This window comes from Podarcis muralis, chromosome 10 (genome assembly GCF_964188315.1).
Source record: "Podarcis muralis chromosome 10, rPodMur119.hap1.1, whole genome shotgun sequence".
Classification (NCBI taxonomy): domain Eukaryota; kingdom Metazoa; phylum Chordata; class Lepidosauria; order Squamata; family Lacertidae; genus Podarcis; species Podarcis muralis.
Window position 1 is genome coordinate 44985462 of NC_135664.1, and position 27998 is coordinate 45013459.

The 27998-nt window shown below is 39.5% G+C and overlaps 1 protein-coding gene, 1 long non-coding RNA gene and 1 other non-coding gene across 5 annotated transcripts; 1 reads left to right on the plus strand and 2 right to left on the minus strand.

Annotated features, from left to right (window-relative positions):
* The first annotated feature begins 5 nt into the window (after positions 1 to 5).
* LUC7L2 (LUC7 like 2, pre-mRNA splicing factor) lies at positions 6 to 25150 on the plus strand. 3 transcript variants are annotated; one of them, XM_028747815.2, is made up of 11 exons: positions 6 to 389; positions 5930 to 6000; positions 7378 to 7472; positions 12550 to 12648; positions 13943 to 14053; positions 15532 to 15675; positions 17350 to 17526; positions 20040 to 20131; positions 20870 to 20899; positions 22574 to 22768; positions 24133 to 25150. In XM_028747815.2, the coding sequence occupies exons 2-11, from the start codon at positions 5943 to 5945 to the stop codon at positions 24329 to 24331; spliced, it is 1200 nt and encodes a 399-aa protein (XP_028603648.1). In that variant the 5' UTR covers positions 6 to 389; positions 5930 to 5942; the 3' UTR covers positions 24332 to 25150. The 3 variants fall into 3 exon arrangements, with proteins under 3 accessions (XP_028603648.1, XP_028603644.1, XP_028603646.1); XM_028747813.2 differs by lacking the exon at positions 6 to 389 and adding an exon at positions 6787 to 6825; XM_028747811.2 differs by lacking the exon at positions 5930 to 6000.
* On the minus strand, positions 24623 to 27998 carry LOC144329028 (uncharacterized). The gene is made up of 2 exons (XR_013394471.1): positions 26114 to 27998; positions 24623 to 26007 (listed from the first exon to the last, which is right to left on the minus strand). It is a non-coding gene; the product is annotated as an uncharacterized LOC144329028 (long non-coding RNA).
* LOC114606068 (U12 minor spliceosomal RNA) lies at positions 27652 to 27801 on the minus strand. Its single transcript, XR_003708764.1, has one exon. It is a non-coding gene; the product is annotated as a U12 minor spliceosomal RNA (small nuclear RNA).

Below are 27998 nucleotides of genomic sequence, written 5' to 3' on the forward strand. Positions count from 1 at the left end.
GCGCGCGCGCGCAAGGATGTCCGTTACTGCCAGGCTGCGCGCGCGCGCCTAGCGAGGCAAGCGAGAGAGGAGTGAGCGCGCGGGGGGGACTGGCGGCCCTCAGATACCGACGAGCACGAGGCGGTTACCCGCTTCCCTTTCCCGTAAGAAGAGGCGACGCTTCGGCTGCGCCGGCCTCGGAGGAGAAGAGCGTGTGAGAGAGAGACGGTGCGCTTGAGCTCGCCCCTGGGCGAAGCGACCGCGGCGTCGGCTTCGACATCTTCTAGGCCGCTGTGGGCGGGGCTTATTCGGACTCGGCCGGCCCTGCCGGGTCCCGCGCGCTTTCAGGATGTCGGCACAGGCCCAAATGCGCGCGATGCTGGACCAGCTTATGGGCACCTCCCGGGACGGTAAGAATGATTGCCTGCTAGTCAGGCTCGGAGAGGGCGGGGGCGCGTCCCCCTCGGTCGCGGGGAAGGAGAGCAGAAGGAGCAGGAAAGGCCTACTGCGATGATTGGCAGGTCCTGCGCCGCGGATCCTTTCTCCTCCCCTTCATGGGCGGGGCTTAAGGCAGGGTGAGAGGCCCCCGCTCGGGAGCCGCCACTACGATTTGTAAGAGGGACGTGTGTATGCCGATGCGGATGTGCAGGGAGCGGGAGAGGGACGCATCCTACTGCGAAGAAGGGCGCCTCTTTGGTCTGCAACGCACGCAGGGGCAACGTTGGCAGTGAAGTACTCAAAAGGATATGGGCTGCACTAGTTAATTATTAAATTCCCCGTTCCACTCTTCATTTTGGCTCATCAGTGAAACAGCAGTTCACCTTATTCTGACCGGGGTAGGGGGAGCATCAGGTCATTTCGGTCACTGTAACTGTCATATATGTTTTGCCTACTGGAGATCTGACCCAAACCAGCATTTCAAGTCAATCCTGTATAACTAACATTGCAGAGAAGCATTTTTTAAATAGAAATTTTAGGCATTGTCTGGATCTGTTAAAAATTCTGCATTTATGTATTTTATTATATATTGTATTTGTATCCCACCTTTCCTTCCAAGGAGCTTAAGGTACCATACATGGTTCCCACCACCCTTTCCATTCATACAACAGCCCTGTGAGGTAGGTTAGTCTTTGAAACAGTGGCTGGCTCAAGGTAACCAAGTGAGCATTGTGGCTGAGTCAGGATTTGAAGCCTGGTCTCAGGTCCTAGTCCAACTCTATCCACAACACCACACTGGCTCTCCTGCGGAGTTCGTTTGTTTCTAGCTTTTTCCTTTTAATTTCACTTTGAAAATCAATGATACCTGAAATAAAACACCTTAGAAGTACATTCTTTGAAAAGGGGCTGTTTTGACCACATGTCTCATAGTAAAAGCAGCAGCAGGAGTAAGCAAATATTCTAGTGACCTGTTCATAGATTTGAATAGAATTCAAAGCATTCATCCATTAGTGAGCTAATATTAGTCCTTACTGAAAAAGTTATTATTCCAGGCACACAATAGGTTATTGAGGAAGGGAAAATGTTGAGCAGTGAATGTATTGCTATATTAAAAGTAGATATTGATACATATTCAGTCTTTTAAAGATACTTAAATAAAGTGATTCAACAACTTGCATAGGCAGCTTGCTCAATCTAGGATTCTATGAGTCTTTCTTACCGTTTCATCTAAATCAGCTATAATGTGTTTTGTCCTTGGGGAAATGATGATGAGCTTCTCCTGGCAGCCTTTTAAAGTATGTATGTCCATATGAGCCCCTATCCACTTCAGTATCATTGGAATAGCATCACATTACAGTACACCCCACCATATATGGGCATGGTGGGAAGGCTTTTGTGAGAAGTTAGATCGTGAGAGCATCCCTACCAGTTTCAGAGCTGGCACACCAAGCAAGTCTTGGGCAAGAAGCAAGGCTGAGAGCTTTATTAATTTTTCAAATTTATATTTTTATAGCTTGGTTGCTTTTCCAATTTTTTATTTTGTTTGTTTAATGGAAAGCTGAGCTGTAAGCATTGTAAAACTTAAGAACGATAATACAACAGAAATCCAATAAAACAGTACTAACAAAATATTAAAAATATTAAAACAAGAATTCAGGAAATTCACACAAATAAAATACAGGGTCTGAGATCATGGGCCAGGAAACGTCTGGGCAAAGACATATGTTTTAATAAGTCTCCTGAAGCAATTGATTGTTGCTTCATGTATGGCCGAAGGCAGGTCATCCCATTGTACACGGACAATAACAATGTCACCAAACTGTGGACTTGGAGTTGGGATGCTAAGTGTGGAAGTGAATATTTATGCTCTACACAAAAGTTCAGAGGTGGTTTCTTTTAGACTAAAATAAATTATGTTGTTACGCTGTTGCTTGATCAGGTGAGAGAACTTTCTCATTTAAAACCTATGTGTTTTACTTTTTGTCTCTTTCAGAGCAGGGGATTTGTTCTTGGTCAACTTTCACACATGCTGGCTGTGTTTTTTATGCAGAAACTTTTTAAGGGCAATGAAGAGCTCTTACCATCAAAAAGTTCTTCCCAGTGCTTAGTCAGAATCTCCTTTCTTGTAACTTGATTTGATTGCCTTGGGTCCTAGCCTCCAGGGCAGGAGAAAACAAGCTTGCTCCATCTTCCATGTGACGGCCCTTTAGATATTTGAAGATGACTATTAAATCTCTTCTGTTGACTCTTTACCAGACTAAACATACCCAACTCCTTCAGCAGTTCCTCATAATGCTTGGTTTCCAGATCCTTTATCATCTTGGTCGCCCTCTACACATGTTGCAGCTTGTCAGTGTCCTTAAATTGTGGTGCCCAGAAGTGGACACAGTACTCCAGATGTGGTCTGATTAAGGCAGAACAGAGCAGTACTGTGACTTCCTTTGATTGGGACACTAGATTTCTGTTGATGCAGCCTAGAATAGCATTAGGTTTTTGTTGTTGCATCACATGGTTGACTAAAGTTAACCCCTAGATCCTTTTCACAAGTGTTACTGGCAAGCCAGTTGTCCCCTATATTATATTGGTGCTGCTGGTTCTTCCTACCTAAGTGTAGAACCTTACATTTGTCCTTATTAAAATTCCTTTTGTTTGTTTTGACCCAGTTCTCCAACCTGTTAGGGTCTTTTTGAATCCCGATTCTGTCTTAGGCGGCATTAGCTACCCCTCCCAATTTGATGTCATCTGCAAATTTTATGAGCCTCCTCTCAATCAATTAATTCAAGTCATTTATAAAGATGTACAACAGCGGGCCCAGGATAGAACCCTGCAGCACCCCACTTGTCACTTTTCCCCAGCATGATGAGGTACTCTTTATGAGCACGCTTTTGATTCAATCAACCCATTACAAATCCACCTAACAGTAACTTCATCCAGCCCACATTTTACCAGCTTCTCTGCAAGAATGCCATGGGGTGCTTTGGCAAAAAGCCTTACTGAAATCAAGATACCACTATGTCCACAGCCTTCTCCTAATCCACCAAACTTGTAACTCCATCAAGAAAGAAAATGAGACTTGTCTGGCATGACTTATTTTTGAGAAACCCATGCTGAGTCTTAGTAATCATAGCATCCTTTTCTAAGTGGTCACAGCCTGACTGTTTAATTATCTGTTCCAGAACCTTTCCTGGTGTTGTTGTCAAACTCACTGATCATTAGTTACCTGGGTCTTTTTTCTCCATTTTAAGATGGGTACAATATTTGCCCGCCTCCAGTCTTCAGGGACCTTGCCTTCTCTCAAAAAGTTCACAAAGATTATAGATAGAGGCTCTGTGATTACACCCACAAGCTCCTTTAGTACCCTTGGGTGCAGTTTGCCAGGCCATTTTAAAGTATCTAGGTGTTCCCTTACCACTTTTTTCCTATCTTGGGCTGCAGCTTCCTCCTTACATCATTAATTCTGGTATCATCGGGTTGGGCACTGCTTTCCTCTTGGGTGAAAACAGGCAAAGTAGATATTGAACAGTTCTGCCTTTTCTTTGTCTTCTTCATGCAGAGAACCTACTACTTGCTTATTCTTGTTTCAAACACAGCCAAAGAATCATCATTATTTTTAACCTTTCTTGCAAGCCTGAGCTCATTCTGAGCTTTGGCCTCCTGACCTTTTCACTGCAGCTTTTGTCTACTAATGTATACCCTTTCTTCAGTATACATTTTCAGAAGGTTCATCCATGAAGGAAAAATTGGCACATTAAATGCAGAATGAAATTTTGAATGGTGGCCATCAGGGTAAAACTCTTGGTGAACTGCTTAATTGCCATTTGCATATTTGCTGCATAGCATTTTGAAGATGCTTTGTTGAGCTACATTTTAAAGTTAACCTGTGTCATTGTCTCCTATGGAGATGCTTATAACACTGTATCTACAGAATCCCAATAGTTACAATGCAGTACAGTAATACCTCCGTGAACGTCCACCTCGTCTAGCGTCCATTCCGGCGAACGTCCGTTGCAAACCTGCAAGTACCGGAATGGGTTACTTCCGGGTTTGCCACTCGCGCATGCACAGAAGCGCAAACCGTTCCATGCGCATGCGCAGACGCGGCGCTTTGCCCTGCGTCCTTTTTTGTTAGTGGCTGGGGCTCCGGAATGGATCCCAGTCGTCAAACAAGGTACAGCTGTACTGATAAAGCTTGTTTGTGAACTCTGAACTGTCGGTTTATTGCATTGTTTTATCAACTTGTAACTGATTAGCATCTCTGAACTATATAGGATCCCTTAAATGGAAGGGATTCCACTAATATTAGTATTGTATTTCTAGAAATAGGAATGGAGGAGGAAAAGTTATTGGTCAGTCTGAAAATAGTAATTATCAAAAAGTTGAGATGATTAAAAAATAATTGTGGATATCCTCTTAAGGTCATACTTGTTCAGATATTGAATATCCATAATAATACTGAATAGTTTAAAATGTAATCTGAAGAAGAAAATACACAAGGCATATTTAAAATGACTGTGTAACTTAGATATATTTATTATGGCCTAACCTGATTTAATACTTACATTGGTTATACTTAGAATTGTAGTGAAAATGAAATCTGGTTTTTGCTTTTGGTATATGATGGCCCCCACTGAGTTAAGATCTGGTGGATTATGAATAATTTAATTTTTAGAGGGAGCTGAGTTTTAATATCCACAAAAGGTGTAATTTGTATATGTAACAGTTATCCTCACAGGCTTTTCCTAAATGAGATGTCATATAATTAATTGCTTCCATCTCTACCAAGTAGTATATGGAAATATGGTTTGGGCCAGAGACCTTTGAAAAAAAGGAAGCTGCTGTTTCTAAAGATGAACTCAGGGTTTTGTGATCACATACATTCATTGCTACAATTGCAAGAATAAACCTCTTCATGAGAACGTTGTAACGTATAGCAGTAGATTAGTAGAATATTATTTTCACTCCAAAATTATTAGGGGTGCTGGAGTACAGCAATCAGATTTTATCTAAAATTGTATTTTAAATAGCTGAGCAAAATTCTGTTTTTAGTTTGTTTAAAATTTGGCAAGTCTGTCATTAAAGAGTTTACTCATATGTAATGATTTGCATTTTGATACAAGTTGCAGTAATGGGAAAAACTAGACTTTCTTATGGAAACAGTTATATTTACAAGCAAGTCTGGAAAAAATACTTCAAATTCTAGGCATCAGAATCAGTGTTTTTGAGCCAACATCATATCATTTGCTTTCTGGGCTGTCCGGAGGAAAGAGGAGGGAATAAACAAAACATAGACACCTAGGAGTTAAAATATTTTTCCAGTCATAGTTCATAGGAGGCTATTTTTCACTAAACTCCCCTGAATAACAGGCTGACACATTGCTACCAGGCACAAAATTATTCAGGTTTCCCACCATTCTTTACATTCAACATGTATTTCTAGATGCTGTAATGAAAATGCTGGCAGAGTTTATTATATACAAACTGAACAATCTGGCCCCTTGTTTTATTTATAAAGGTTCAATGTATCTATGCCTGCCTACTTCATTCTGCAAGGGAGTGTCAGAAAGGCCCCGCATTCGCCGAGCCGTGAGTTATTGCTAACTTTTCAGATGTGTTAATTAATGTGGAACAACGACTTGTGTCTTTAAAAAGAGAAAGAGGGGAAAACATATCAGTTCCTCAAATCTTCTGCAGTAGCAGGCATGACTTAAAGACAGCTCTAAATTTTCATTAGTATAAAATGGTTAAATTTATAGACTTAGCTTCTGAAAACCTATTGTTGAATTACTTTGAAGCCATTCTAGTTTGTGAATTACTAATCTAATTATCCTCTTGATTTCTGAAACAAATGTTTAAGTGGAATAGAACCCATATGAAAATGCTACATTTGAGTTCTGCAAAGGGCAGATAGCTAAAACTGGAAAAACATACTGGATTTATGAAGTCTAGAATTTTGAGTGTAGAACCACTGCATAGATGCGCTTAAAGTTGCCCATTTCAAGTTGATTGAAATAGGATAGTGATTACATTTATAATAGCAAGCTTCTCTATCCTCTGAGGTGAATGAGGTTGGGATGAAGTTACAAACGTACCATTTTCCCAGCAGCTCTCCTCTGCTTCAGTAATTCACCAGTAGGTTTTCATTATACATAATTATAATTTAAGGGGTAAACTAAAAACAAACAAACACTTGAATAACTTGAGTTGTATAACTGCTGCTGCATCTTTAAACTGGAAATACCTTTTGCGGGGACCTCATATTCAAATCTGAAATAGTAATTATTCCACTGTCCCTTTTCTTGAAGGAAAATAAATCAGTAGCCAGGTGTTGAGTTTTCCATTTAGACCTAATATTTCCAACCTTGTTCACAGATGTGATTGATTAGAGTTGCAATTGGACTTCAGTGTGTGGTAAGCAGGCTGACGTGTTTGTGTTTATAGAACTCTGTTTGTCATTAATGTAGATGCAGTGTGTTCAGCTTATGGGGTTTTAGCTGTCTTAAAATAATGCTGCTAGGGAGAATTTTATTTTTTCCAGTGTTCTAGGTTTATAAAAACTCTTCAGTATGTTTGAACCTGCCAAAGTAGGTTGCTGTGAATGATGTCTTGAAGAAATGGCTGCTGGCAACCAGTAGACACTCAATAAATGTATTGTAAATGCTTGTAAGGCTGTTCATACTAATGCCAAGTGCTGTCCACATGAGCAGGAATAAAAATCTGTTGCATATGTACTTGTATTTTTGAGGCAGTTCTTATTCCATATAGTCCTGTTTTTAGCTTTTTTGCATTATTTGAGTATTGTGTTGTACATAAAATAATTACCACATGTAATACCAAGGTTAAAATACTATCAGTTCTTCAGATTCTAATTTTTTGTGTGTGTGAAATGAAGAACAAAAGTGAAACTACACTGGTTTTAGAACATTATGTGCCTAATCAGAAATGTCTGTTTATGTGTTACAGGGGATACTACCCGTCAGCGAATCAAATTCAGTGATGACAGAGTGTGCAAAAGTCATCTTCTCAACTGCTGCCCTCATGATGTCCTCTCTGGAACAGTGCGTATTTTATTTTATTTTATACTTTGGAGATACATTTTCCTTTGCTGCAAAAATAGCATTAAGGATTAACCATACAGGTTTTAGCAATTTCAGGTCCCAGTTTGTCTGAAAATATGTAGAGGTGTCAGACCAGTTTATGGCATTTCTTGTTACTGATGTACACACACATTTACATAAATTATGAGAATGATTAATTAAGATATTGTAGAAATGAAATCCCTATTGATGATTATGTCTTTTGAAATGATTGCAGCAGAAACTAATACAGTGTTGAATTTTGAATCAAAACATGTTATAAAACTGGAGGCAGAGCAAAATAACATCACCTCCCCACCCCAAACCCCACAGAACTGTTTTCATGATGGTAAAATATTGTGATCTGCCGCCTCCTCTGGAATATTAATTGATCTGCTAGACCCAATTTACTTGCTTTCTTACAGAATCTCTGCTTTCTTATCTTGCTGTACTGAATTATTCGTGTTGCTAGTTTGCCATGTTAAGTCACCTTTCCACTGTATTTGTAAAATATGAGTTCTAACCATCTCTTTCCAGTTTCTGCCCAGATTTCCAAATATATTTTCCCTTTCAACAACAAATGAATGCACTTTGTAATCATGCTTATGTCTAATTTTATCAGTTGGAAGTAGGATCATGATGTTGAATGAATCAAAGCAGCTTTTAATTATGAACCCTCTTAGGCATTCGTGCTTATACTCATTTGATCTTTCCTTACTCTGAATGAAAGAATTTTGCATGAGTGCCTAAATTGGAGGTGTCTGACTTTGTATTCTCGGAGCCTGCGTTGTTTTCCAGACAGCAATCTAGGGACATGCTTTGCGGATTGTTGGGTCCTGTAACAATATTGGTAGCATCTAAAAATAAGGATTTCAGTTATGAAGCATGATTGGTCAGGCATAGCAAGAGCATTCGCATTAAAATGTATATTGTCTTAAAACGTTCTTCTTTTTGCCCGTGGTATCACTTGTAAGAAACATAAACCATACCTTCATTTACCTGGGGCCGGATAAAATTACTTTAGCGACTAGATCCAGTCTGCAGACTACCACTTGCCCATCCCTGAACTAAATTAAGACCAATGCAAACCTAATTCCAAATTTCTCAGTTCAGTCTGAATCCTTGAGCTACAGGAAATATACATGCAGCACAAATTCTTTTTTGCTGCTGTTCTTCATCTTGAAAGTTGGTCACAATGAATACTCTCCGATAAGCAGGGGTTCAAATAAAGGTTCCTTAAAAAAGAAAAATTCATAAGATAGCTGAGTGATGTTATAGAACTCCTAAGAGGATGGAAAGAACAAATACTAATCATAGAGTTGGAAGAGACCCCAAGGGTCATCTAGTCCAATCCCCAGCAATACAGGATATTTGATGCAAGCTGGTAGAAATCTGTTAGAAATTTAGTTGCAAATTTAAGGTAGTGTCTCTTAAGCACTAGTTCCTTCATTGCTGCTTTATCAGGAGCTAAACCTTAATTTTGGTCTGATAACTGGTTAGATAAAAAGATAAAAGATCAATAATCTAGATTTGTCAGTGTGAATGTGCTTTGACTTGATAATGAAATATTCACTTCTAAGCTACATTTCCCCACTGCCCTCATCACACACAAATTGATATTTAACATTGAGTTGCCAGTGATCTTTTAGGAACATTTTTACTTTATAACATACTTTAGACTGCAGATCTGGGGCATAATTGAGTCTCTCATCCTAGAACTCACTGCACATAAAAATCTATGTGTATAGGAGAAAGGTTCTAGCATAGCCTAACTTGCTGCCTTTTTATGTAGGGGACATTTTTTCCTTGTGAGGGTGGATCTGAGAAAGTATAATAAGGTAACTATTAGGACCACAGAGTGGGATGGGGACACAAGAAAAGGGTAAGAGAGGAAGAAGAATGAAGAAAAACCAGAGGAACTTGCTTCTCCCACCACACAGTAAGTAGCCCAGTTGAGAAGGGGAAAGAGAGTATTCCTGTTTGTCTGTTTTTATTTTGAAGATTTTTAACCCACTATTCATTCCAGAGTAGGCTTTTCAAACTACTGAATGCTGCCTCAGATGCTTTAGTGGTCAGCCAAGCTCTGTTGTTAAAAGCTCTTTCCCCCCCTCATGTTTGTCTAAAGGCCAAAATAGGTATGGTTTGTTAAAACATTAGTTGCCTTAGATAGGCAGACCTTCAGGGTCCCAACAACCTCCCAGCATCCCAAGTTCTGTGGCAAGTACTGTACTCCACAAGGCAAACAAGAAAAGCAAATCTGATGGCATAGGAGCAAATGGTGTTTGAGTAAGGAAAAGAGTGGCATTGAATTTTTATTTATTTATTTATCATTTTATATCCTTCATTATCAGATAATCTAGGAGCAAAATATATTTCTCCTGTGGTCCTTCCCCATTTCCTCCCACCTGTGTTGTAGGCTTTTCTGTCTAACGGTATTAAAGTAAGGGTACCCTACTGCATGCCATTTCAACCAGAGAACTACAAATGTTTCAGTTGACTTCAGGACAGCTGAAAATCTGTAGTTGCCCCAGTACTGTCCCTCCCACAGCTTGGAGAAAGGGCAAGATCTTACCTCCGACATAATGCTGGCTTTTAAAGGCTCAAAGTGCCTCAAAAGCACTGCATGATATCAGGGACAAAATACCGTCACCCACACAATTCAGTGAGGCAGGTGGGGGCTTATCCTTGTTGCACTGTGCTTTGGAAGCATTTGCAGTGTCTGACTTCAGGGACAATCTCCTCTCAAACTTGCAAGAGAGGGCTCCATACAGTGGGATAATTTGTAGACCTTCCCACCCCATATTAATCACCTTATCTACAATAATTGACCTTCTAATGCTGGCCTTGGATTTACAAAACTAAAAGTTCTGGTCACATACAGGACTTTTAATATTTCTTCTTATAGTGGCAGTCTCCATGCATCCTGGAAAAAAACCCATGTGACACAAGGGGCTGCTGCTAGATGGTAAAATTGATTTCTTTCTGTCCCCCATGCATACATCATAGTACCTTATGCTTATATGGATCCAAACCTGATTGTACCTCGGTTTAAGAACAGTCTGGTTTAAGAATGATTTGGTTTACAAACTCCGCAAAACCGGAAATAGTGTCTTGGTTTGAGAACTTTACCTTGGTCTAAGAACAGAATCTGAATGGTGGAAGGGCACCGGCAGCGGGAGGCCTCATTAGGGAAAGCGCACCTTGGTTTAAGAACAGTTTTGGTTTAAGAACGGACTTCCGGAACGGATTAAGTTCGTAAACCAAGGTGCCACTGTGTTTAATTTTTCAAAAGTGAACTTAAGCCAAACAAATTCAATAATGTCAGAACTGGTAGCAATATTTATTAGTCTGAATTGAACAAAATTGAAATGTATGTTGTAGCTGAGCAGAATCAAACTACGTAGTGCAGTGTTTTGACTCAAGTTCCCAAAACCCTAAAGAAAATCCATGACAATTAAACAGTCCTAAATGTTTGCTGTGTAGATGCAGCCTATATGTCCTAGCCCCCTCTTTAAGGTTTTTATACTAATATACTGTAACTGTAACTGAATATCAAGTACTGTCTACTTATAGCTGCAGAGCTGAAATTCTATATGTCATTGCATAGGAAAAAGAAAGGTAGATTTTAAGGGCTATACTGGTACCTAAACTTCCATTGTTGGAAAAATAGGAATGTTTCTAAAGATAATGGACAATGGTCAACATAAGTCACATTCAGTACACCAACTGAAAGCACTATGAATCCATTTATTTTACTGACTCTACTCAGAGTCTGACTTAGTTGGATATCACCCACTGAGTGAGCTTATACACACAACTCTGAGAGTAAGTCTCAATGAATTCAGTGGGGCTTCTCAGTAGGCATGTATAGGATTGCATTGCTAGCTTCCTTGAATATGAGGGGAAAGCAGTGCTCTTTTCTGCATATCAGGGATGGGGAACCATTTCTAGCTCAAAGGCTGCCTTCCCTTCCAGCAGCCATGTGCCAGTGGTGGGTGGGGTGAGAGGCAAAAGTAGACAAAGCAACAAGTATAAATTACCTTTGTACATTAGGCTAGTTTTTACACACATCCTCCAGGCAAGCAAGAAGAAAACATCCTAGCCAGGTGAAAACACTGATGGAGGGTGCAAAGTAGAGCCAGCGAGGAAGCGTGTCCTAGGGAGAGATTTGAAGTTCCCCATCACTACTGTTTTTTAATGTCAGGAGGTTATGTTGTTTGCAACCACTATTTGTATAAGCAAGAAAAGAGACAATATATATATATATATATATATATATATATATATATATATATATATATGCGTGTGTGTGTGTGTGTATTTTATATATATATAAATTTGGCTTCCACTTGTGGTTTTTGGGAGGGATGCAAACCAGATGCCCACGTTCTCATGTAACAGTTGTCCTGCTACAAATAGCTTTAAACTGCTGCTGGCTTTAGTTTTTGAAATTGGATTTATTTATTGTTATTTTTTAATTGCATTGTGATTTTAATTAGAATTTGTAACCTCCTGCCATCAAATTAAGCAAGAGGCATTATCACAAGGAGACATTCCAGCAAAGCAAAATAGTTGAGAAAGGGGCAAAGCAGGATGATATGTGGTGTAGCCCAGGGAGAGCCCTGGAGGGGCATATTTGTACACATCACCCAGCCTGAGGTTTTCCACACCAGGCGTACACACACCTTTTGCCTCTTAACTTGCATCTACTAATTTATCAGGAAAAAATATACAAGGATAGGTGGGGAAATGTACTTAGGATTTTCTACTTTTAAAATATTATTAGAAATGCTGCTAAGACTGAAGAGCTGTTTCGGTGAGGTTCAAACAAATACCTTTTGCTCTAGTTTGTGAGTATGGTTATTCTGAGGCTCATTGATGCTTCAGTGCAGACTGGATTCAATCACTTATAACAAATCTGGCATGCTAATTATTTCAAATATTGTATTGTTTTTAAAGCTTGCACAAACACAGTTTGCTTCATAATATTGGAGTAGAATATGGTTTTAACCCACTATGTATCCAGTGTTTCTGTGTAAAATTTTGCATTTATTTTCAGAGGATGGACCTTGGAGAATGTCTGAAGGTGCACGACTTGGCATTAAGAGCCGATTATGAAATTGCATCCAAAGAACAAGACTTTTTCTTTGAGCTTGACGTATGTTTTATTTTGAAGCTATTTCTATCTACTAAAAGCTAGAGAAGGGAGAATGGGAAGGAATGAGACAAGTGCACAGTGCAGTTGTGTTTTTAAAAACTTGTAATTCTATAAAGAATCCTAGTAACTAAGTGGCAGCTTTTGCAGAATTATTTGACCAGTACATGAAGTGTTGGGTGGGATGCGGGTGGCGCTGTGGGTAAAGGCCTCAGCGCCTAGGGCTTGCCGATTGAAAGGTCGGCGGTTCGAATCCCCCCGGCGGGGTGTGCTCCCGTTGCTCGGTCCCAGCGCCTGCCAACCTAGCAGTTCGAAAGCACCCCCAGGTGCAAGTAGATAAATAGGGACCGCTTACTAGCGGGAAGGTAAACGGCGTTTCCGTGTGCGGCTCTGGCTCGCCAGAGCAGTGATGTCACGCTGGCCACGTGACCCGGAAGTGTCTCCGGACAGCCTCTTGAGTGAGATGGGCGCACAACCCTAGAGTCTGTCAAGACTGGCCTGTATGGGCAGGGGTACCTTTACCTTTACTTACATGAAGTGTTGTGAAATGTTTATCGTTCCATATCCTCAATACGGAATTCATAACTTTTGACAATTATTAAGAGTGGGAGGGGTCGTTGCTATTCCCCACCCTCCACCTCCAAACTGTCTCTCTCATAATAGTGTTTGCCTTTGTACCTTTGACACACACTTAAGAGTACACAACCCTTTTTAAAATGAAGGCATGGTAGGTGTCATTTCTTTGCTCCACATCCCACAGTACCAATAGCTCCACTTCCTGCAGTACCAATAGTGTGTAAGAAGAAGCTTTATTCTTGTAACATTTGCGCAGTGGGAAGCTAGGGTATTACTCCTTGTTATGTGAATTCCATATACATGTTACTTTCTCACTTTAAAAACTCTTTTTGCCAGTTCAAATACAGTTGCCAGATGTGTGTCAAGCCAATATGATTGTACCATCTAATTTTACCGTTTGAAATGGCCCACTATGTGATCTGAAAGGGAATGGTAAAGTGTTAAAGATTTAGTGTACTTGTTGCTTGTTGCATTGAAAGCAATGCATTTAAATGTGGTCTGAGTTGCATTGCTTTAAAATCTCCCAGGAAGTCTAGAGGATGAGTTATGCAAATAAAAAAACTTTAGAACTTGAATGAAATACAAAAACCCAAGCACATTTTAAGGTTGAACCAGCAGTCAGTGTAGCAATGCTAGCCTTATTTTTTAAAAATGCTTATTTCTGGCAGTGATACTCCTTTGATTGATGCCTTAGATTGGGGTTTTTTTTTAAATGTGTTAGGCAATGGATCATCTACAGTCATTCATTGCTGATTGTGATCGAAGAACTGAAGTGGCAAAGAAAAGACTGGCTGAAACCCAAGAAGAAATCAGTGCTGAAGTTGCAGCCAAAGTAAGCATTTAAGACTCCCACTCTACAAGTCACTCCATAATTATTCTAGCTTGATTTGTTAAACCATTATTTCTACAGTAACTCTTTAATGTGCAAAAAAATCACGGTAATCACCCTACCGATCTCCTTAAATCATTTTAGCAACGCTCTGAGGTTATTAGAAGTCCATTTAGCTGTTGACAGGGCCATGCAGAGAGTTTGTGAATGAGCACAGGTTTTAGTTTAAGCTTCTCTGAGTTGGATCCAATTCTCTGGGCTCTCCTGATTTTAGCATTTTATGTTTTCTCCTATGTATTGCAAGCTTTCTTGAATTGAATTGAATTGAACTGAAATGAATTCATAGGTTTTGAAAGAAAGTTCAGGGAACTCAAAATGCAAGAGCAGACTTTGACAACCGTTTTTCCTGCTTGTAAGAATTAGTAATTCAGTGGCTCTTCTCTTAACTGAAAAAAGATGTGCCTTAGAGGGCAAGAGAATATTTTTGTTTTTTTCAAATAATACCCACTCCTATGCCATAGTCATCTTAATTATTGAGGGTGTTCCATACATCTAACTTTGGTACAAGGAAGGAACATTAGGTGGTATTGGGAAGGAACTTAGGCAGTTGTCTCGTGCTGACTCAGACCATTGGACCATCTAGCTAAGTATCGTTTACACTGACTATCAGTGGTTCTCCATGATTTCAGGCAAGGTTCTCTCCTAACTCCACCTAGAGATGCTGGGGACTGAACCTTCTGCATGCAAAGCACTTGTTCTGACATTAAGAGAGGGCCCTTCCCCATTTTATACTCGTATAAACGTCAGTGGGTTTTTGTTTTGTTTTACTGGGAAAATACCATGGACTAATAAATTATAAATACTAATAAATAAATGTTCTCGAAGCTACAAACATCAGCCTGACCAAACTGCGGGAGGCGGTGGAAGACAGGAGTGCCTGGCGTGCTCTGGTCCATGGGGTCACGAAGAGTCGGACACGACTAAACGACTAAACAACAACAACAATAAATTACAGTGAATAGAATGCATACTGAAGTTTTGGGCTACCATTCTTCATTTTTTAAGTGTAGTTAATCCTTTTGTCTCTTGATGATCTTTCTAAAAGTTATATGGCTCAAGAAATGAGAGACCAGCAGCCTATTTTTGTTCATAGATAACATAGCTGGGTTTTCCTAAATCTTGGGCGGGGAAGGGGGGCAGGGACCAGAAAAATGTCAGAACCTGCCCAGTGAGGACTGATTATGTGCATTGGCCACAGAATGCTGATTTATTGTTGCTGTGTGTGTGAAACCAGGGTATGAGCGGGTATGGAGAGTCCTGGAAGAGAGCATGATTGGCTAGCCAGCTGGAATCCTTAACAGAAGTGCTCCATACTGTCACATTTTGTTGTAGGTCCTACTTGTGGGTTTATAGTACAATGTTTTTTTGTGCATTATTGAATTCTTGTAATTGTAAGTCTTATATTTTCTCCCATCTTAAAGGCTGAAAGAGTCCATGAATTGAATGAGGAAATTGGAAAGCTGCTTGCAAAGGTGGAACAACTTGGAGCTGATGGAAATGTGGAAGAATCTCAGAAAGTAATGGATGAAGTGGAGAAAGCAAGGGCAAAGAAAAGAGAAGCAGAGGTAATCTGAAATTGCATTCTTTAGTGGTTCAATTTAGTACAGTATTTGAAAATCATGGTTAAAACACTGGTCCCAAGCTTTCAGTCTATATTGTTTATCAATAAGTTAATTCACAACATTAGCATATAGGGAAGTCTTAGATGGTTACAACTTCATCTGTTGTCCCAAAATGTCAAATAAATCTATATATGAATTTAAGAGTTGGGATTTTATTTCTAGCTGATTTCACTTCTTATCATGTACTGCAGAAGGAGAAAATAGCATGAGGGGACCCATGCAATTTCTTTCTTTCTGTGATGCTGGGTACCTCCAGCTACCACCCAGTTTCCCTTCTAACCTTTTTCTCCAGATGCCTACTTATTCCCACTGTCTGTTTTCCCCCCTCTCTTCCCATGTCAATTTTAGATAGTAATCTCCTTATGGCAGGAAAGCACCATGTGCCTAAATTGTGCTATATAAAGTTTTATTGTTATATTGGCTGGCTTCTAAGCTGCATTTGTGAACTCCCAGTCCTGGATTATGTATAGAAACAAATGTAATTTCATCAGCAGTGTCAGTTCATCGTTTTCCAGCTTTTTAACTGGAAATGCTTATAATTACATTCTATTTATGTCTTTTTCTCCTCCTGCCCCCATGCTCATACCAAGCAGTTCCTTTAATCTGTTTTAAAATCAAAGTTTATTTCTTCATTATTGTTTCGCTTACAGACAATACACCTATTCTACACTGGCAGTTCCTTCAAGTTTTTTTGCCCTTCTCTTCCCTACACCAAGGGGTATCACACTGGGCAGATAATCAGCAAGTTATTCTGATCTTGGCAAACCAAACACTCACTCTAATTTTGAACCCAATGTCCCCATGGTAACAGGCCTGGAGGCAAACAGAGCTGCTGAGAAAGGATGTGTGTTTGCAAAGAAAAGCTTAAAAGTAGCTAAGAACAAATAAGAGGGCCAACCCTCCTCCCCAAAAAAGCCCTGACCCACTGTGATTTTGTCAGTGGTCTTTGGCAGCCAAACAATGCTATGTATTAGTTGGAAATCGAAAAACTGGTAAGAGGCAAGTTATTTATTAATTTATTTATTTAAAAAATGTATATTCCACCCTTCCAATGTCTCCTAGGGCAGCAAATGGCACAAATGATGAAACAATTAAACCATCTTTAAAAAAAAATTCCAATACAGATGCACAGTTGGCCTGTTTGAGCCTCTTGCAATTTATAGTACAGCGAAGTAGGGAACGGCTGGAACCCTATACAGAAGCACTAAGAGAGGAGGATACATTGCCACATTTTATGCAAGTCTAACTTGTTAGAAATAATGGCTATTGTTGCCTCTGCCATTTGGCATCAGTTTTATCCAGGAAGTGTGCAGCAGCCGAGTGAATAACCAGCAAAGTGTCTGTTCACATGCATATGCTCTGTAAAAGGGTGGAACTCTTTAAATCTGAAGCTGCAGGCTTGAAACTGTAGGTTGGGAAATTTAAAAAAATGAAAAATAAAATTTATATTAATGAAAGTTTAGGCTGGAGCTTGTGCATAGTACTGGCCTAATTCATCACCTGTCCTTTATTAAGGAATGGAAATGCTGGCTTTCTAGCTAGAGAAGGCACATTATATACTTACCAAGAATATGTTTTATTCATGCATTTGAGATAAATATTGTGATGTCTTTGCAGGAAGTGTACAGGAATTCCATGCCTGCTTCCAGCTTTCAGCAACAGAAGCTTCGAGTTTGTGAAGTATGCTCAGCATATCTTGGTCTACATGATAACGACAGGCGGCTTGCTGATCACTTCGGAGGAAAATTGCACTTGGGCTTTATTGAAATAAGAGAGAAGCTTGAAGAACTCAGGGTAAATAAATATTACATAAGTACATTAATTTTAATGGATCTATTCTGAATATGATTTAGGTGGATATCATATCACGCTCAATATGGGTTTGCATAACTCCAGGTGCTCTTAAGTAGGTGATGCAACTAATAAATTTATGAAATAATAATAGAATAATAGGATTGTACAGTTGGAAGGGATCCCAAAGGGTCATTATTCCAACTCTCTGTGATTCAGTGTTCAAACTCCCATTGTTCTAGGTGCATTTTGCAACGGAATTTCATTAGCACGAGCATTTTCTGAGCTCTGGGTGCGGTACTGTGCCTAAGATTTCAGATTACAACTGCAGAGAGGAAGGAAAGGAGGAGCTTTTTCTGCCTCCCCACTTCTAGATACTCTCTGAAGACTGGAGAAGAGACCCTCTTAAGAGTATTAGGGGAGTGGGCAGGGGAAGGACTAGACCATGTGAAAAGTGAACATAGTATTTTAGCTGCAGTTCATTCATTTTCAGCTTTGTATTCTTGTTATTAAAAAGCGTGCCTGGATATTCCGTTATTTCGCTCATAACCTAGGTTTAAGGTGCCATTTAGCTCCTAGCGTTCATATCTCAGTTTCTAACACACTACATGAGAAATGGCCTTCCAACCTCTGATTAAAAACCTCCAAGGAAGGAGATTCCACCACCTTCCCCAGGGAGTCCATTCCACTGCCAAACATCTCTTAACTATCAGAAAGTTCTTCTTGATATTTCCTTGGAATCCATTTTCCTGTAACTTGAATCCATTGGTTCGAGCCCCAGCCTCTGGAGCAGGAAGAAACAAGCTTGTGACTAGTGATGTTAAAATTCTCGAGAATAATCTTTTGGAGAATATCCTTGAGAACATTCTCAATTAATGAGAATATTAGAGAATTTCCATTTAAAATAGGAGAATATTCATTTTAATGCATTGAAAATGATATAATTAGTTAATATACATGTCTGTTCATGGATAAACTTGTTCAGATGGCAACCAAAAACTGTACAGATACTTTTATTCAATGTGGCAATGCAGTGAATTCACATTCTTTGATTTTTTTTTGCACCAAACTTGAAATTGATTGTATAGGCCTCGGTACTTTAAGTGTATAAAGCATTAAAGCTACTTTCTGTAAAAAAAAATTTTACACTGTATGGCCAAGGGTATAGAATTGCTAAGAATAAGGTCACACCAAAATAGGGGGGGAAAGGCTAGTACATATAGTTGAAATACAAACAAATTCAAATGTTCATCAAATTAAATGAATAGCATTTTTAATACTAAAAAAAATGTTTTCTGTAGCTCACATTTCAAAACTGCCAATGGTGAATAACACAATGACCAGTAATGTAACTGGATCAAAAAAATCATTATTCATTACTTACACTGGCAATATCATAGCTTGACTTACTATTAACTAGATTTTTTAAAATGTGGGTTGTAAACCTGCTTTTTACATTAGAATTTACAGTTTGGAGAATATTCTCCGGAGAATTTTCTAGCAGAGAATATTCTCACCTCACATCACTACTTGTGACAGCCCTTTAAATATTTGAAGATGGTTATCATATCTACTCTCACTCTCCTCTTTACCAGGCTAAACATACTCAGCTTCCCCAACTGTTTCTCTTAAGGCTTGGTTTCCAGACCCTTTACCATCATGGTTGCCCTCCTCTGCACACATTCCATCTTGTCAATATCCTCCTTAAATTGTGTGTCCAGAAATGGACACAATACTCTTAAGTGCTGTCTGAACAAGGCAGAACAGAGTGGTACTATTACTTCTCTTGATCTCAGAACATTATACTACAGCAGCTTGATACAGCTTGAATATCATTAGCTTTCTTTGCTGCAGCATTGCACTGTTCACTCAAGTTAAGCTTGTGGTCTACTATAACCTCTCACAATAATTGCAGTGCACAGAGCTTCTGGATCAAAAGTTTAAAATATTGGTCTACACAGAAAAAGAGAGCTCAACATTAAGCAAAATAATTTAAATATTTGTAAGTGTTCACTAACTGATTAAAATATATTTGGGTGATTATTGTATCTTTCTTTCACCTTCTTTGAGCTTTCCTGGTGTATTGACAAGAGAAATACAGTGGTAAAAAGGTAAAGGGACCCCTGACCACTAGGTCCAGTCATGACCGACTCTGGGGTTGTGGCGCTCATCTCGCTTTATTGGCCGAGGGAGCCGGCGTATAGCTTCCGGGTCATGTGGCCAGCATGACTAAGCCGCTTCTGGCGAACCAGAGCAGCTCACGGAAACACTCGGGTTAAGTACTTAATTCGTTCCGGAGGTCCGTTCTTAACCTGAAACTGTTCTTAACTGAAGCTCCACTTCAGCTAGTGGAGCCTCCCGCTGCTGCTGCGCCGCCAGAGCACGATTTCTGTTCTCATCCTGAACCCGAGGTACTATTTCTGAGTTAGCGGAGTCTGTAACCTGAAGCCTATGTAACCCGAGGTACCACTGTAGATGTGCCTATCAGTCTCTCCAACTTTGTATTTGTTTTTCAGAGAATTGTGGCTGATAAGCAAGAGAAACGAAACCAAGAACGTCTAAAGCGTAGGGAAGAAAGAGAGAAGGAAGAAAGGGAAAAGCTAAGGAGGTAAAAATCTGCTCTTGTTAACCAGCTGTTTTATTTTGATAAAATTTCAGAATAGTTTTATATCTTTAAATATTTTTGTGCTACTGATTTTGAAAGACATTGAGGGGTTTTTGCTCTCAGTGGTGTTACAAAATTTCTGAAAAAGTATACAAAATAGAAAGTGGTCTCATAACTACAAACCTGCTTGGGGGGGGGGGGCGGAACTGAAAGCCAAATGGAACAGCTAAGCGTCATACTGGTGCTTGAAAAATGGAAATTCTTGCAGCCTATTTCCACACTTGACTTTCACAGGGATAATAAAAGTCTAGCTGCAATATTTCTCTTAGACAATGATTTATCCATTTAAACATTAACCTCCTTTTTGATAAATATTTTTATTGCTGTTTAATTTCAGTTAACAAAACATACCCACAAAGGGAATACAGAACTTAATAGTTGTTCAAGATGCATTAACTTTCTTATGTTCCCCATAGGTTTCATATTTATAGCAAATAATTGATTTTAAAAGCTTATATACTTGGAAAGGCAACAATTTTAGTTTTCATTAACAATGAAAAATAGCTGGTACATGCATCTTTTTGACATTGGAGCTGGGGTTGACCTGGATTTTGTATTGCTGCTGAGCATTATCTGTGCACTTGCATGCAAAATGCATCACTTCAATGATATTCCAAATAGTGTACTTTGTATTTTGACTTCACAATATAAAAATTTACCTGTATTTTGCACTTTTTTCAGATCTCGATCTCATAGCAAGAACCCTAAAAGGTAGGTTATAATCCCTTTTCTTGTAAATTTTCACAAACAGAACCATTAATAAATAATAATATAATCTCCCTGGAGATTACAAACACAGTCCTGATTCCCTGCACAAAAATGAAGTTTCAGTTGTTGACTCCAGCAGATACATTCACAATCTCAAGTGATTCATCCCCCAACTACAGAGAAATCTCACTGGATCTTATTTTGTATATAGTGCCTTTCCACTTCATTAGTTGCTGGGAAATTAGCATCTTTGGTCCTGCTTAAAGGTAAAGGTACCCCTGCCCGTACGGGCCAGTCGTGACTGACTCTAGGGTTGCGCGCTCATCTCGCTCAAGAGGCCGGGAGCCGGCGCTGTCCGAAGACACTTCCGGGTCACGTGGCCAGCGTGACGAAGCTGCAACTGGCGAGCCAGCACCAGTGCCGCACAAGGAAACACCGTTTACCTTCCCGCTATAAAGCGGTACCTATTTATCTACTTGCACTTAGGGTGCTTTCAAACTGCTAGGTGGGCAGGAGCTGGGACCGAACAACGGGAGCGCACCCTGCCGCGGGGATTCGAACCACCGACCTTACGATCAGCAAGTCCTAGGCACTGAGGTTTTACCCACAGCGCCACCCGCGTCCCCGTTGGTCCTGCTTATTAATGTGTTAATTGGTTCTAGGAATCTCAGTTTTTGTTTTTAAATGTTTTTGTTTTTAAATGTTTTTCTTTTTCTTCTTTTTTTACTATTTTGTTGTACTGTTTTTTATTGTGTCTTTTGTTTTTATTTTTGAAGTATTGTAACTTTTGATTGTCTTATTTCTATCTTTCTATTTTTCTTTTCTCTGTAATTGCTAAACTCTTAATAAATATCATTTTAAAAAAAAATAGAAATCTCAGTTGATACTCTTTAGCTAACCAAAGATTATGTAGGTCTTCTTTAGAATTGGAATTTCATGAGTTGCTTCAGATGCTACTGGATTCACTGTGGCTGTGGGCCATATTGTTATTAGCTATTGAACAATCATTTGAGGCTTAAGATACAGGGTGAGAGATTGAATTGGCTGCTTTTCCAAGCCAAGAGAAATGTTTATTTAAACTGATCATATATTATATATATATATTTTTAAACACTCTCTCTATATATACTGCTTGATTATAAAGGAGGGTAAAAACCTCTGAAGTTTACAGTGATATTTTTTTAAAAAAACTATTAAAGTTATCTATTAAAAACAGTTAAACAGGAACTGGGAGGAACTAAAAAGATTAAAACCAACACTTGATAAGAAGAAATAAAACATATGTAACTTTTATATGTCTGGATAGGCTTGCCTAAACAAATATTTTTTAAGCAGGCATCAAAAGGAATATAGAGAAGGCACCTGCCTGTTGTCAATAAGCAGGGAGTTTGTTGCCTTTGTTTTTGGTATTTTAGGTCCAGAAGTTCCAGATTCCTGCATGACATGTCCTAGCATTGATATAGAGTGCTTCTGCCTTGCTGCTGTCACACAATGTGGGTAGTTATTCTTATTAGTAGTTCAGAACAGCTACAAGGCTTTTCATCTGCTTCAAAGAGTTCTGCTAAACTCCTAAACTTGCAAACTCCTGTGCAGTACAATAAGAGAGTGGTGACCCTGTAGGTTCTGTTAATGTATTTGCTGGTGGTTCTTTCTCATCAGCTATAAATCTCTTTTCAGGTCAAGATCCCGAGATCGCCGTAGACATCGATCTCGTTCTTCCTCACGTGAGCGAAAGAAAAGAACTCGCTCCAGATCCCGTGAGAAACGTCACCGTCACAGGTCTCGTTCCACCAGTCGCAGCAGGAGCCGCAGCCACCAGAGAAGCAGGCATAGCTCCCGGGACAGGAGCAGAGAACGCAGTTCTAAAAAAAGGTAACATTTAGGTCAGCAAGAGGAGCAGCTAATGTCCTCTATTTTACTAGTTTATGTTCAGAAAAGTTGGTAGAAACATTATTCTGTCTTTGATGGTAGTTAGTTTATTCTTAAATGAGGTACAAGTCCTTTGTCATGGGCACTAGTTTGATAATTTGTATTTTTAATGGTTGGATTATTGTGTTTATGTTTGCATTTATATTTGTAAACTGCTTTGAGAAACTTTTGTGATGGGGGAAAGTTGTATTTGTTTAAATAACAGTGTTTCTGCCCTTCTTTCCAGGACCTAGCACCAGGATATCAGCCATTTCCACATGCTTATGTGTAGAGTTCATTTTTGTAATATCTAGATAGTGCCACCACTTGAACTTTATTCAAATGCTTTCTCAAAAGCATCTTTTCATTTGAAACCTTTGACTTTACTACTTTGTTTCTTTTACTGTCAGAGTTTAGACTGTATGCTCCTTGGACAGATATTGTCTCTAAGTTCAAGTTGTTTTTTAATAACCATAGGTCAACACAATGTAAGATAAAAGAACTTGCAGTAGTACAAATCACCTTAGTTTGTAGCTGTTGGAAGCACATATGTTGCTGGAATTATATAGAAATAATCTGTTGGCATTGGATGCTTGGAACCTGTACGCTTCTACCAATGTGCAAGCTCTTATCATCCTAACACGTCAAGTGATGAGAACATTGGCCTGGCTTGCACATAATGGTAAATCATGGTTTAAACCATGACTTGTTTGATCATTCAAACTGCCCAGCAGCTTAACTATGGTTTGTTTAGTGCAGTGTTTCTCAGACTTGGATCTCCAGTTGTTGCTGGACTACAACTACCATGATCCCTAGATAGCAGGGATGATGGGAGTTGTAGTTCAACAACATCTAGCGACCCAAGTTTGTGAAACAAGCTTGGATTGTTTTATCTTCTCTGGGACAATTTGTGGTGAACCTGTTCATTAAATTATGGCTTAAACCCTTACTGTATTTAGTATTACTTGTAAACTAGCCTGTGGCTTGACTTATCCAAGAAATGTTTTTGCTCTTATTGCAGCATAGTTACATCAGTTGACCAGTAATAATATTGACTTTGATGACATGAAAATTGACTAGCTGCAACAGTTTGTCTCTTCCCCTTAACTTTAGAATTATGAATGGAAGGAGAAGGCAGTGGATTCCAGATGTAGCAAGTGATCCTAGTTTGACCCCATAACATTTTTTTGCTATGCCTTCTTAAGCTCTGTTAGGCAGTTTCTTGCTGTGCCCTTTTAGGTTCTGTTCAGCCAGTCTCTTTCATATTAATAAAGAAAATTAAAAACCAAATAATGTCTGTTTTCAAATGCATTGTATTTTCTTTCCAGATCCTCAAAAGAAAGAGCTTCCAGAGATCAAGAGCGATCAAGAGACCGTAACAGAACATCACATGACAAAGAAAGGAGCCCCAGAGAAAAGTCACCTAGAGACCGAGATTGCAAAGACAGGAAGCGTTCCTATGAAAGTGCTAATGGCAGATCAGAAGACAGGAGAAGCTCAGAAGAGCGTGAAGCAGGAGAAATATAATTGGCTGTACATTCACTTGATCCTTTAGCTTCCTATGGAGTTGCATACTGTGGTTTAGTTTACAGTTATTCAAAGGGACACCAGTGAGCAGTTCCACACACTGATCCAACTAGGGTAGATGTACAGTGTATAAAAATGGTTATAATGAAGTCTGAATTGACCCCTTTCAGTTGATGACAGCTAAAGCAGTGTCCTTTTTTTCTCTTTTCCAATAAACTTGTAAAACATTATTTTCAAAGATCTCTCTTCAAAAAGACAACAATTTTATGTACCAAGACGTAGATCTCAATGTTTTATTCTCCTTTTTCAATACAAGTTATAGTGAACAAACTATATTGTGCTCTTTGCCTTGGATGCATTCAAACCTTTATAAACTACTCTAATTTTCCTCCAGTCGAAACAGCAGCACTGAGTGGTTTTTAGGGAGGGCGGGTGGGTCCCAAAGCTTTTAATTAACTTTATAATACGGTGTTCTCAGTTGCTTCTTGAGAGCCTAGGTTTGGCAGTATGTTTTAGACGGGATGTGTGCTGGAGAAAATTGAAAGTTTTTGGTTTTTTTACAGTGCCCATTTAGACTTTGAAATTGAACAGCTGTTGCATTTCATCCTTTTTATTAATTTCTATTGAAACTTTGAAATCAAAACCAGTCCCATATCTCTGTACCACTTGATTGGTATGTGTTCAGTATACTTGGTTCTTTTTCCATAAGATTTTTTCTGCTTTTCTTGTGGGGTGTTAACTGCACATCCTTAATTGTAAAAAACAAAAAACCAAGAATAAAATAAATAAATAAATAAAATAACAATTTTGTCCCTTGAAGTAGCTGTGTGTTTCCCCACTCCTTCCTCGCAACTAAACTGCTTGTTGATAATGTCCATGCTTTCTATCAGGTGAATTGTATCTGGAACCTGCATGGTGATATATTGTTTTTTACCTGGATGGTAACACTGTGTTTGAGGTACACAGTTGTAATAATATATCCCTTTTATGAAACAGACTATCTGCATTTTGAGGAACAGCAACATCCTGTTGCTTTACAATGGCAGCTTCCACTTGGGGAAGTTAAGATGTTTATAGAATCTGCTGTTAGCATGCCCACACAGACTTGCTCCAGTCTAGTCACAGCTCAAAAAATTATTTATTGCTGAAGATGTGATTGGCTGAATATATTTGGTACTCCACATATAAATGTGTACATGGCCTTCATTTGTGTTTACAAATAAACAGTTGGAGTTGGAGTTTGAACTGGCACTGTTTCCATTAGATTGAGAGAAGCTATATAATTCAATACCATTGATTTGATTTTTGTTTCAGTCCCCTTGCATCAGCAAAGTCGAGCATGAAACCATTGTTTATATTTTTTAACTAGTTTGTTTTTATTACTTTGTATTTTATAGTGATGTTTCCCCAATAATTTTTATTGTTTTTCATTTAAATACAAGAACATACAACTACAGTAACTTGTCCATTGCTATATTTTTACTAAGTTTCATATGCAGTGAGCCCATAGTACACAAGCAATACATTTACTTATGTATTGTCAATTGAAGTAGTCTCTCCAGAGAGAGTCTTGTGTTGAGAGTGGAATAAAAGTATATTCTGTCTCATTTATAGAGGGAAAGAAAGGAAGTCAAGTCTCACCAAAAGTGTCCATTCTTGAAGTGCTTTTAATTACCCTTCTGTGATGAAAACAAAAAAATTCCTTCCAGTAGCACCTTAAAGACCAACTAAGTTAGTTCTTGGTATGAGCTTTCGTGTGCATGCACACTTCTTCAGATACACCTTCTGTGATGAGTAAGACATTCCGATAAAGCCAGCCACACTCCAAATATTTAACCAGAAGTCAATGGCAATTTCTGTAGAATGTTTCCAAATACCTAATCTCTGCATTTAAGGCTATTTGAATTTGGGTCTAATAATACATTGAGAGCTGAATTGGGTGAGGTGTGTAATTTTAGAAATAATGTGAAACATCATTTCCCAAAAGAAGTCTATGAACATGTAGCTCCACCTTGCATGAAAATGTGAGCCTCTCTCTGCAGCCTTTCCAGCATAAGGGAGAGTTACTGATCTATGTTTTGGTGATAGAGTCCAGTGCCAGCAAAAGGTAATTTTGAGAGAAGCCACCTACAGATGAGCAGAGATTACTCATAGGGATGGGTTGTGCCAAATTGATTGCCATTTATGATCTGCCACTATAATCCCTAAATTTCCCCCCTACTGTCTGCAGGCCTCCTGTATCTCCTGTGTATTGTTCTAAAAGAATGCAATAAAGACTCATCTCCTTTTATGTCATATTTTGATTTGTTACAGAGAGACTCAAATAATGTAAGGGAACAAAGGCCCCTCCCCCCAAGTTCCAAATACCTTGCAAAGGTGCAGAATTGATTAGATTGAAACTGGGCATCATCTGGCTTCTCTATTAGATGTTGCTTTACCTCTAGCAAGATGTCTCATCTGATAAATGCCTCTCCAGTTTTTTTTAATTGTCCATAGCTATCTTCCTGTCCAGGGACGCGGGTGGCGCTGTGGGTAAAAGCCTCAGCGCCTAGGGCTTGCCGATCGAAAGGTCGGCGGTTCGAATCCCCACGACGGGGTGCGCTCCCGTTGATCGGTCCCAGCACCTGCCAACCTAGCAGTTCGAAAGCACTCCCGGGTGCAAGTAGATAAATAGGGACCGCTTACTAGCGGGAAGGTAAACGGCGTTCCGTGTGCGGCTCTGGCTCACCAGAGCAGCGATGTCACGCTGGCCACGTGACCCGGAAGTGTCTCCAGACAGTGCTGGCCCCCCGGCCTCTTGAGTGAGATGGGCGCACAACCCTAGAGTCTGTCAAGACTGGCCCGTACGGGCAGGGGTACCTTTACCTTTACATCTTCCTGTCCAAAAGACAGGTGATTTAACAGCGGAGTGAAAAGAAGGAATACACAGTATGTATAAGGCTCATGTATAATTTACCCTTCAACATTTTGTATAAATCTTATGCAATGGCTCCCAAGTACTCTCCCTCTTTCACAATTCTGTCCCAGTAAGATACTTTAAAATAGGAATGTGTACCTCTTAAACAGTTCTAAAGGCACGAAGAGTGTGTTTGAACAACTTGCATAATGTCTTCAGCTATTTGTACCTGTGGGCACCTCAACCCAACTTCCATTGATACAAAATGGAGCAGCTGTATCCTAAACTTATTGCTTCAAATGAAAGACGCACAAAATACATCATTTATGTTTTGTATGGGGTGTATATGAGTTACCGTCGATTAAACCCAACTAAAATATTAAAAGAAAGTAACTTTTTTTCAACCATTTCAGTAGGGAAGGGTCGGGCAGATCAAAGCACCCAGGCATCCCGCTAAGTAGGCGGGTCACCGTAGGGACGACCTGTACCCGTTCAAAAATTCCTCTCACATTAGCAGTGAGGACCCGGGCGTCACCCCGGATCATTATTTTCCTTACTCATAAGTTTAAGGCATAAGCTTCCACGCTGCAGCGAAGGCACGTAGTTGAAGGCAGCAGCTTTATAAGTGAGGATGAGCAAAACACAGCGAAGCCCCGGGACCACACCAGTCGCGAAGCGCAGCCTGACCTTCCCTTATCCGGGGTGCAATTCGTGAAACAAAGACGAAATCCCCCCTAGCGGGTGCAAATACAACCCCTCGCGCGGCCACCG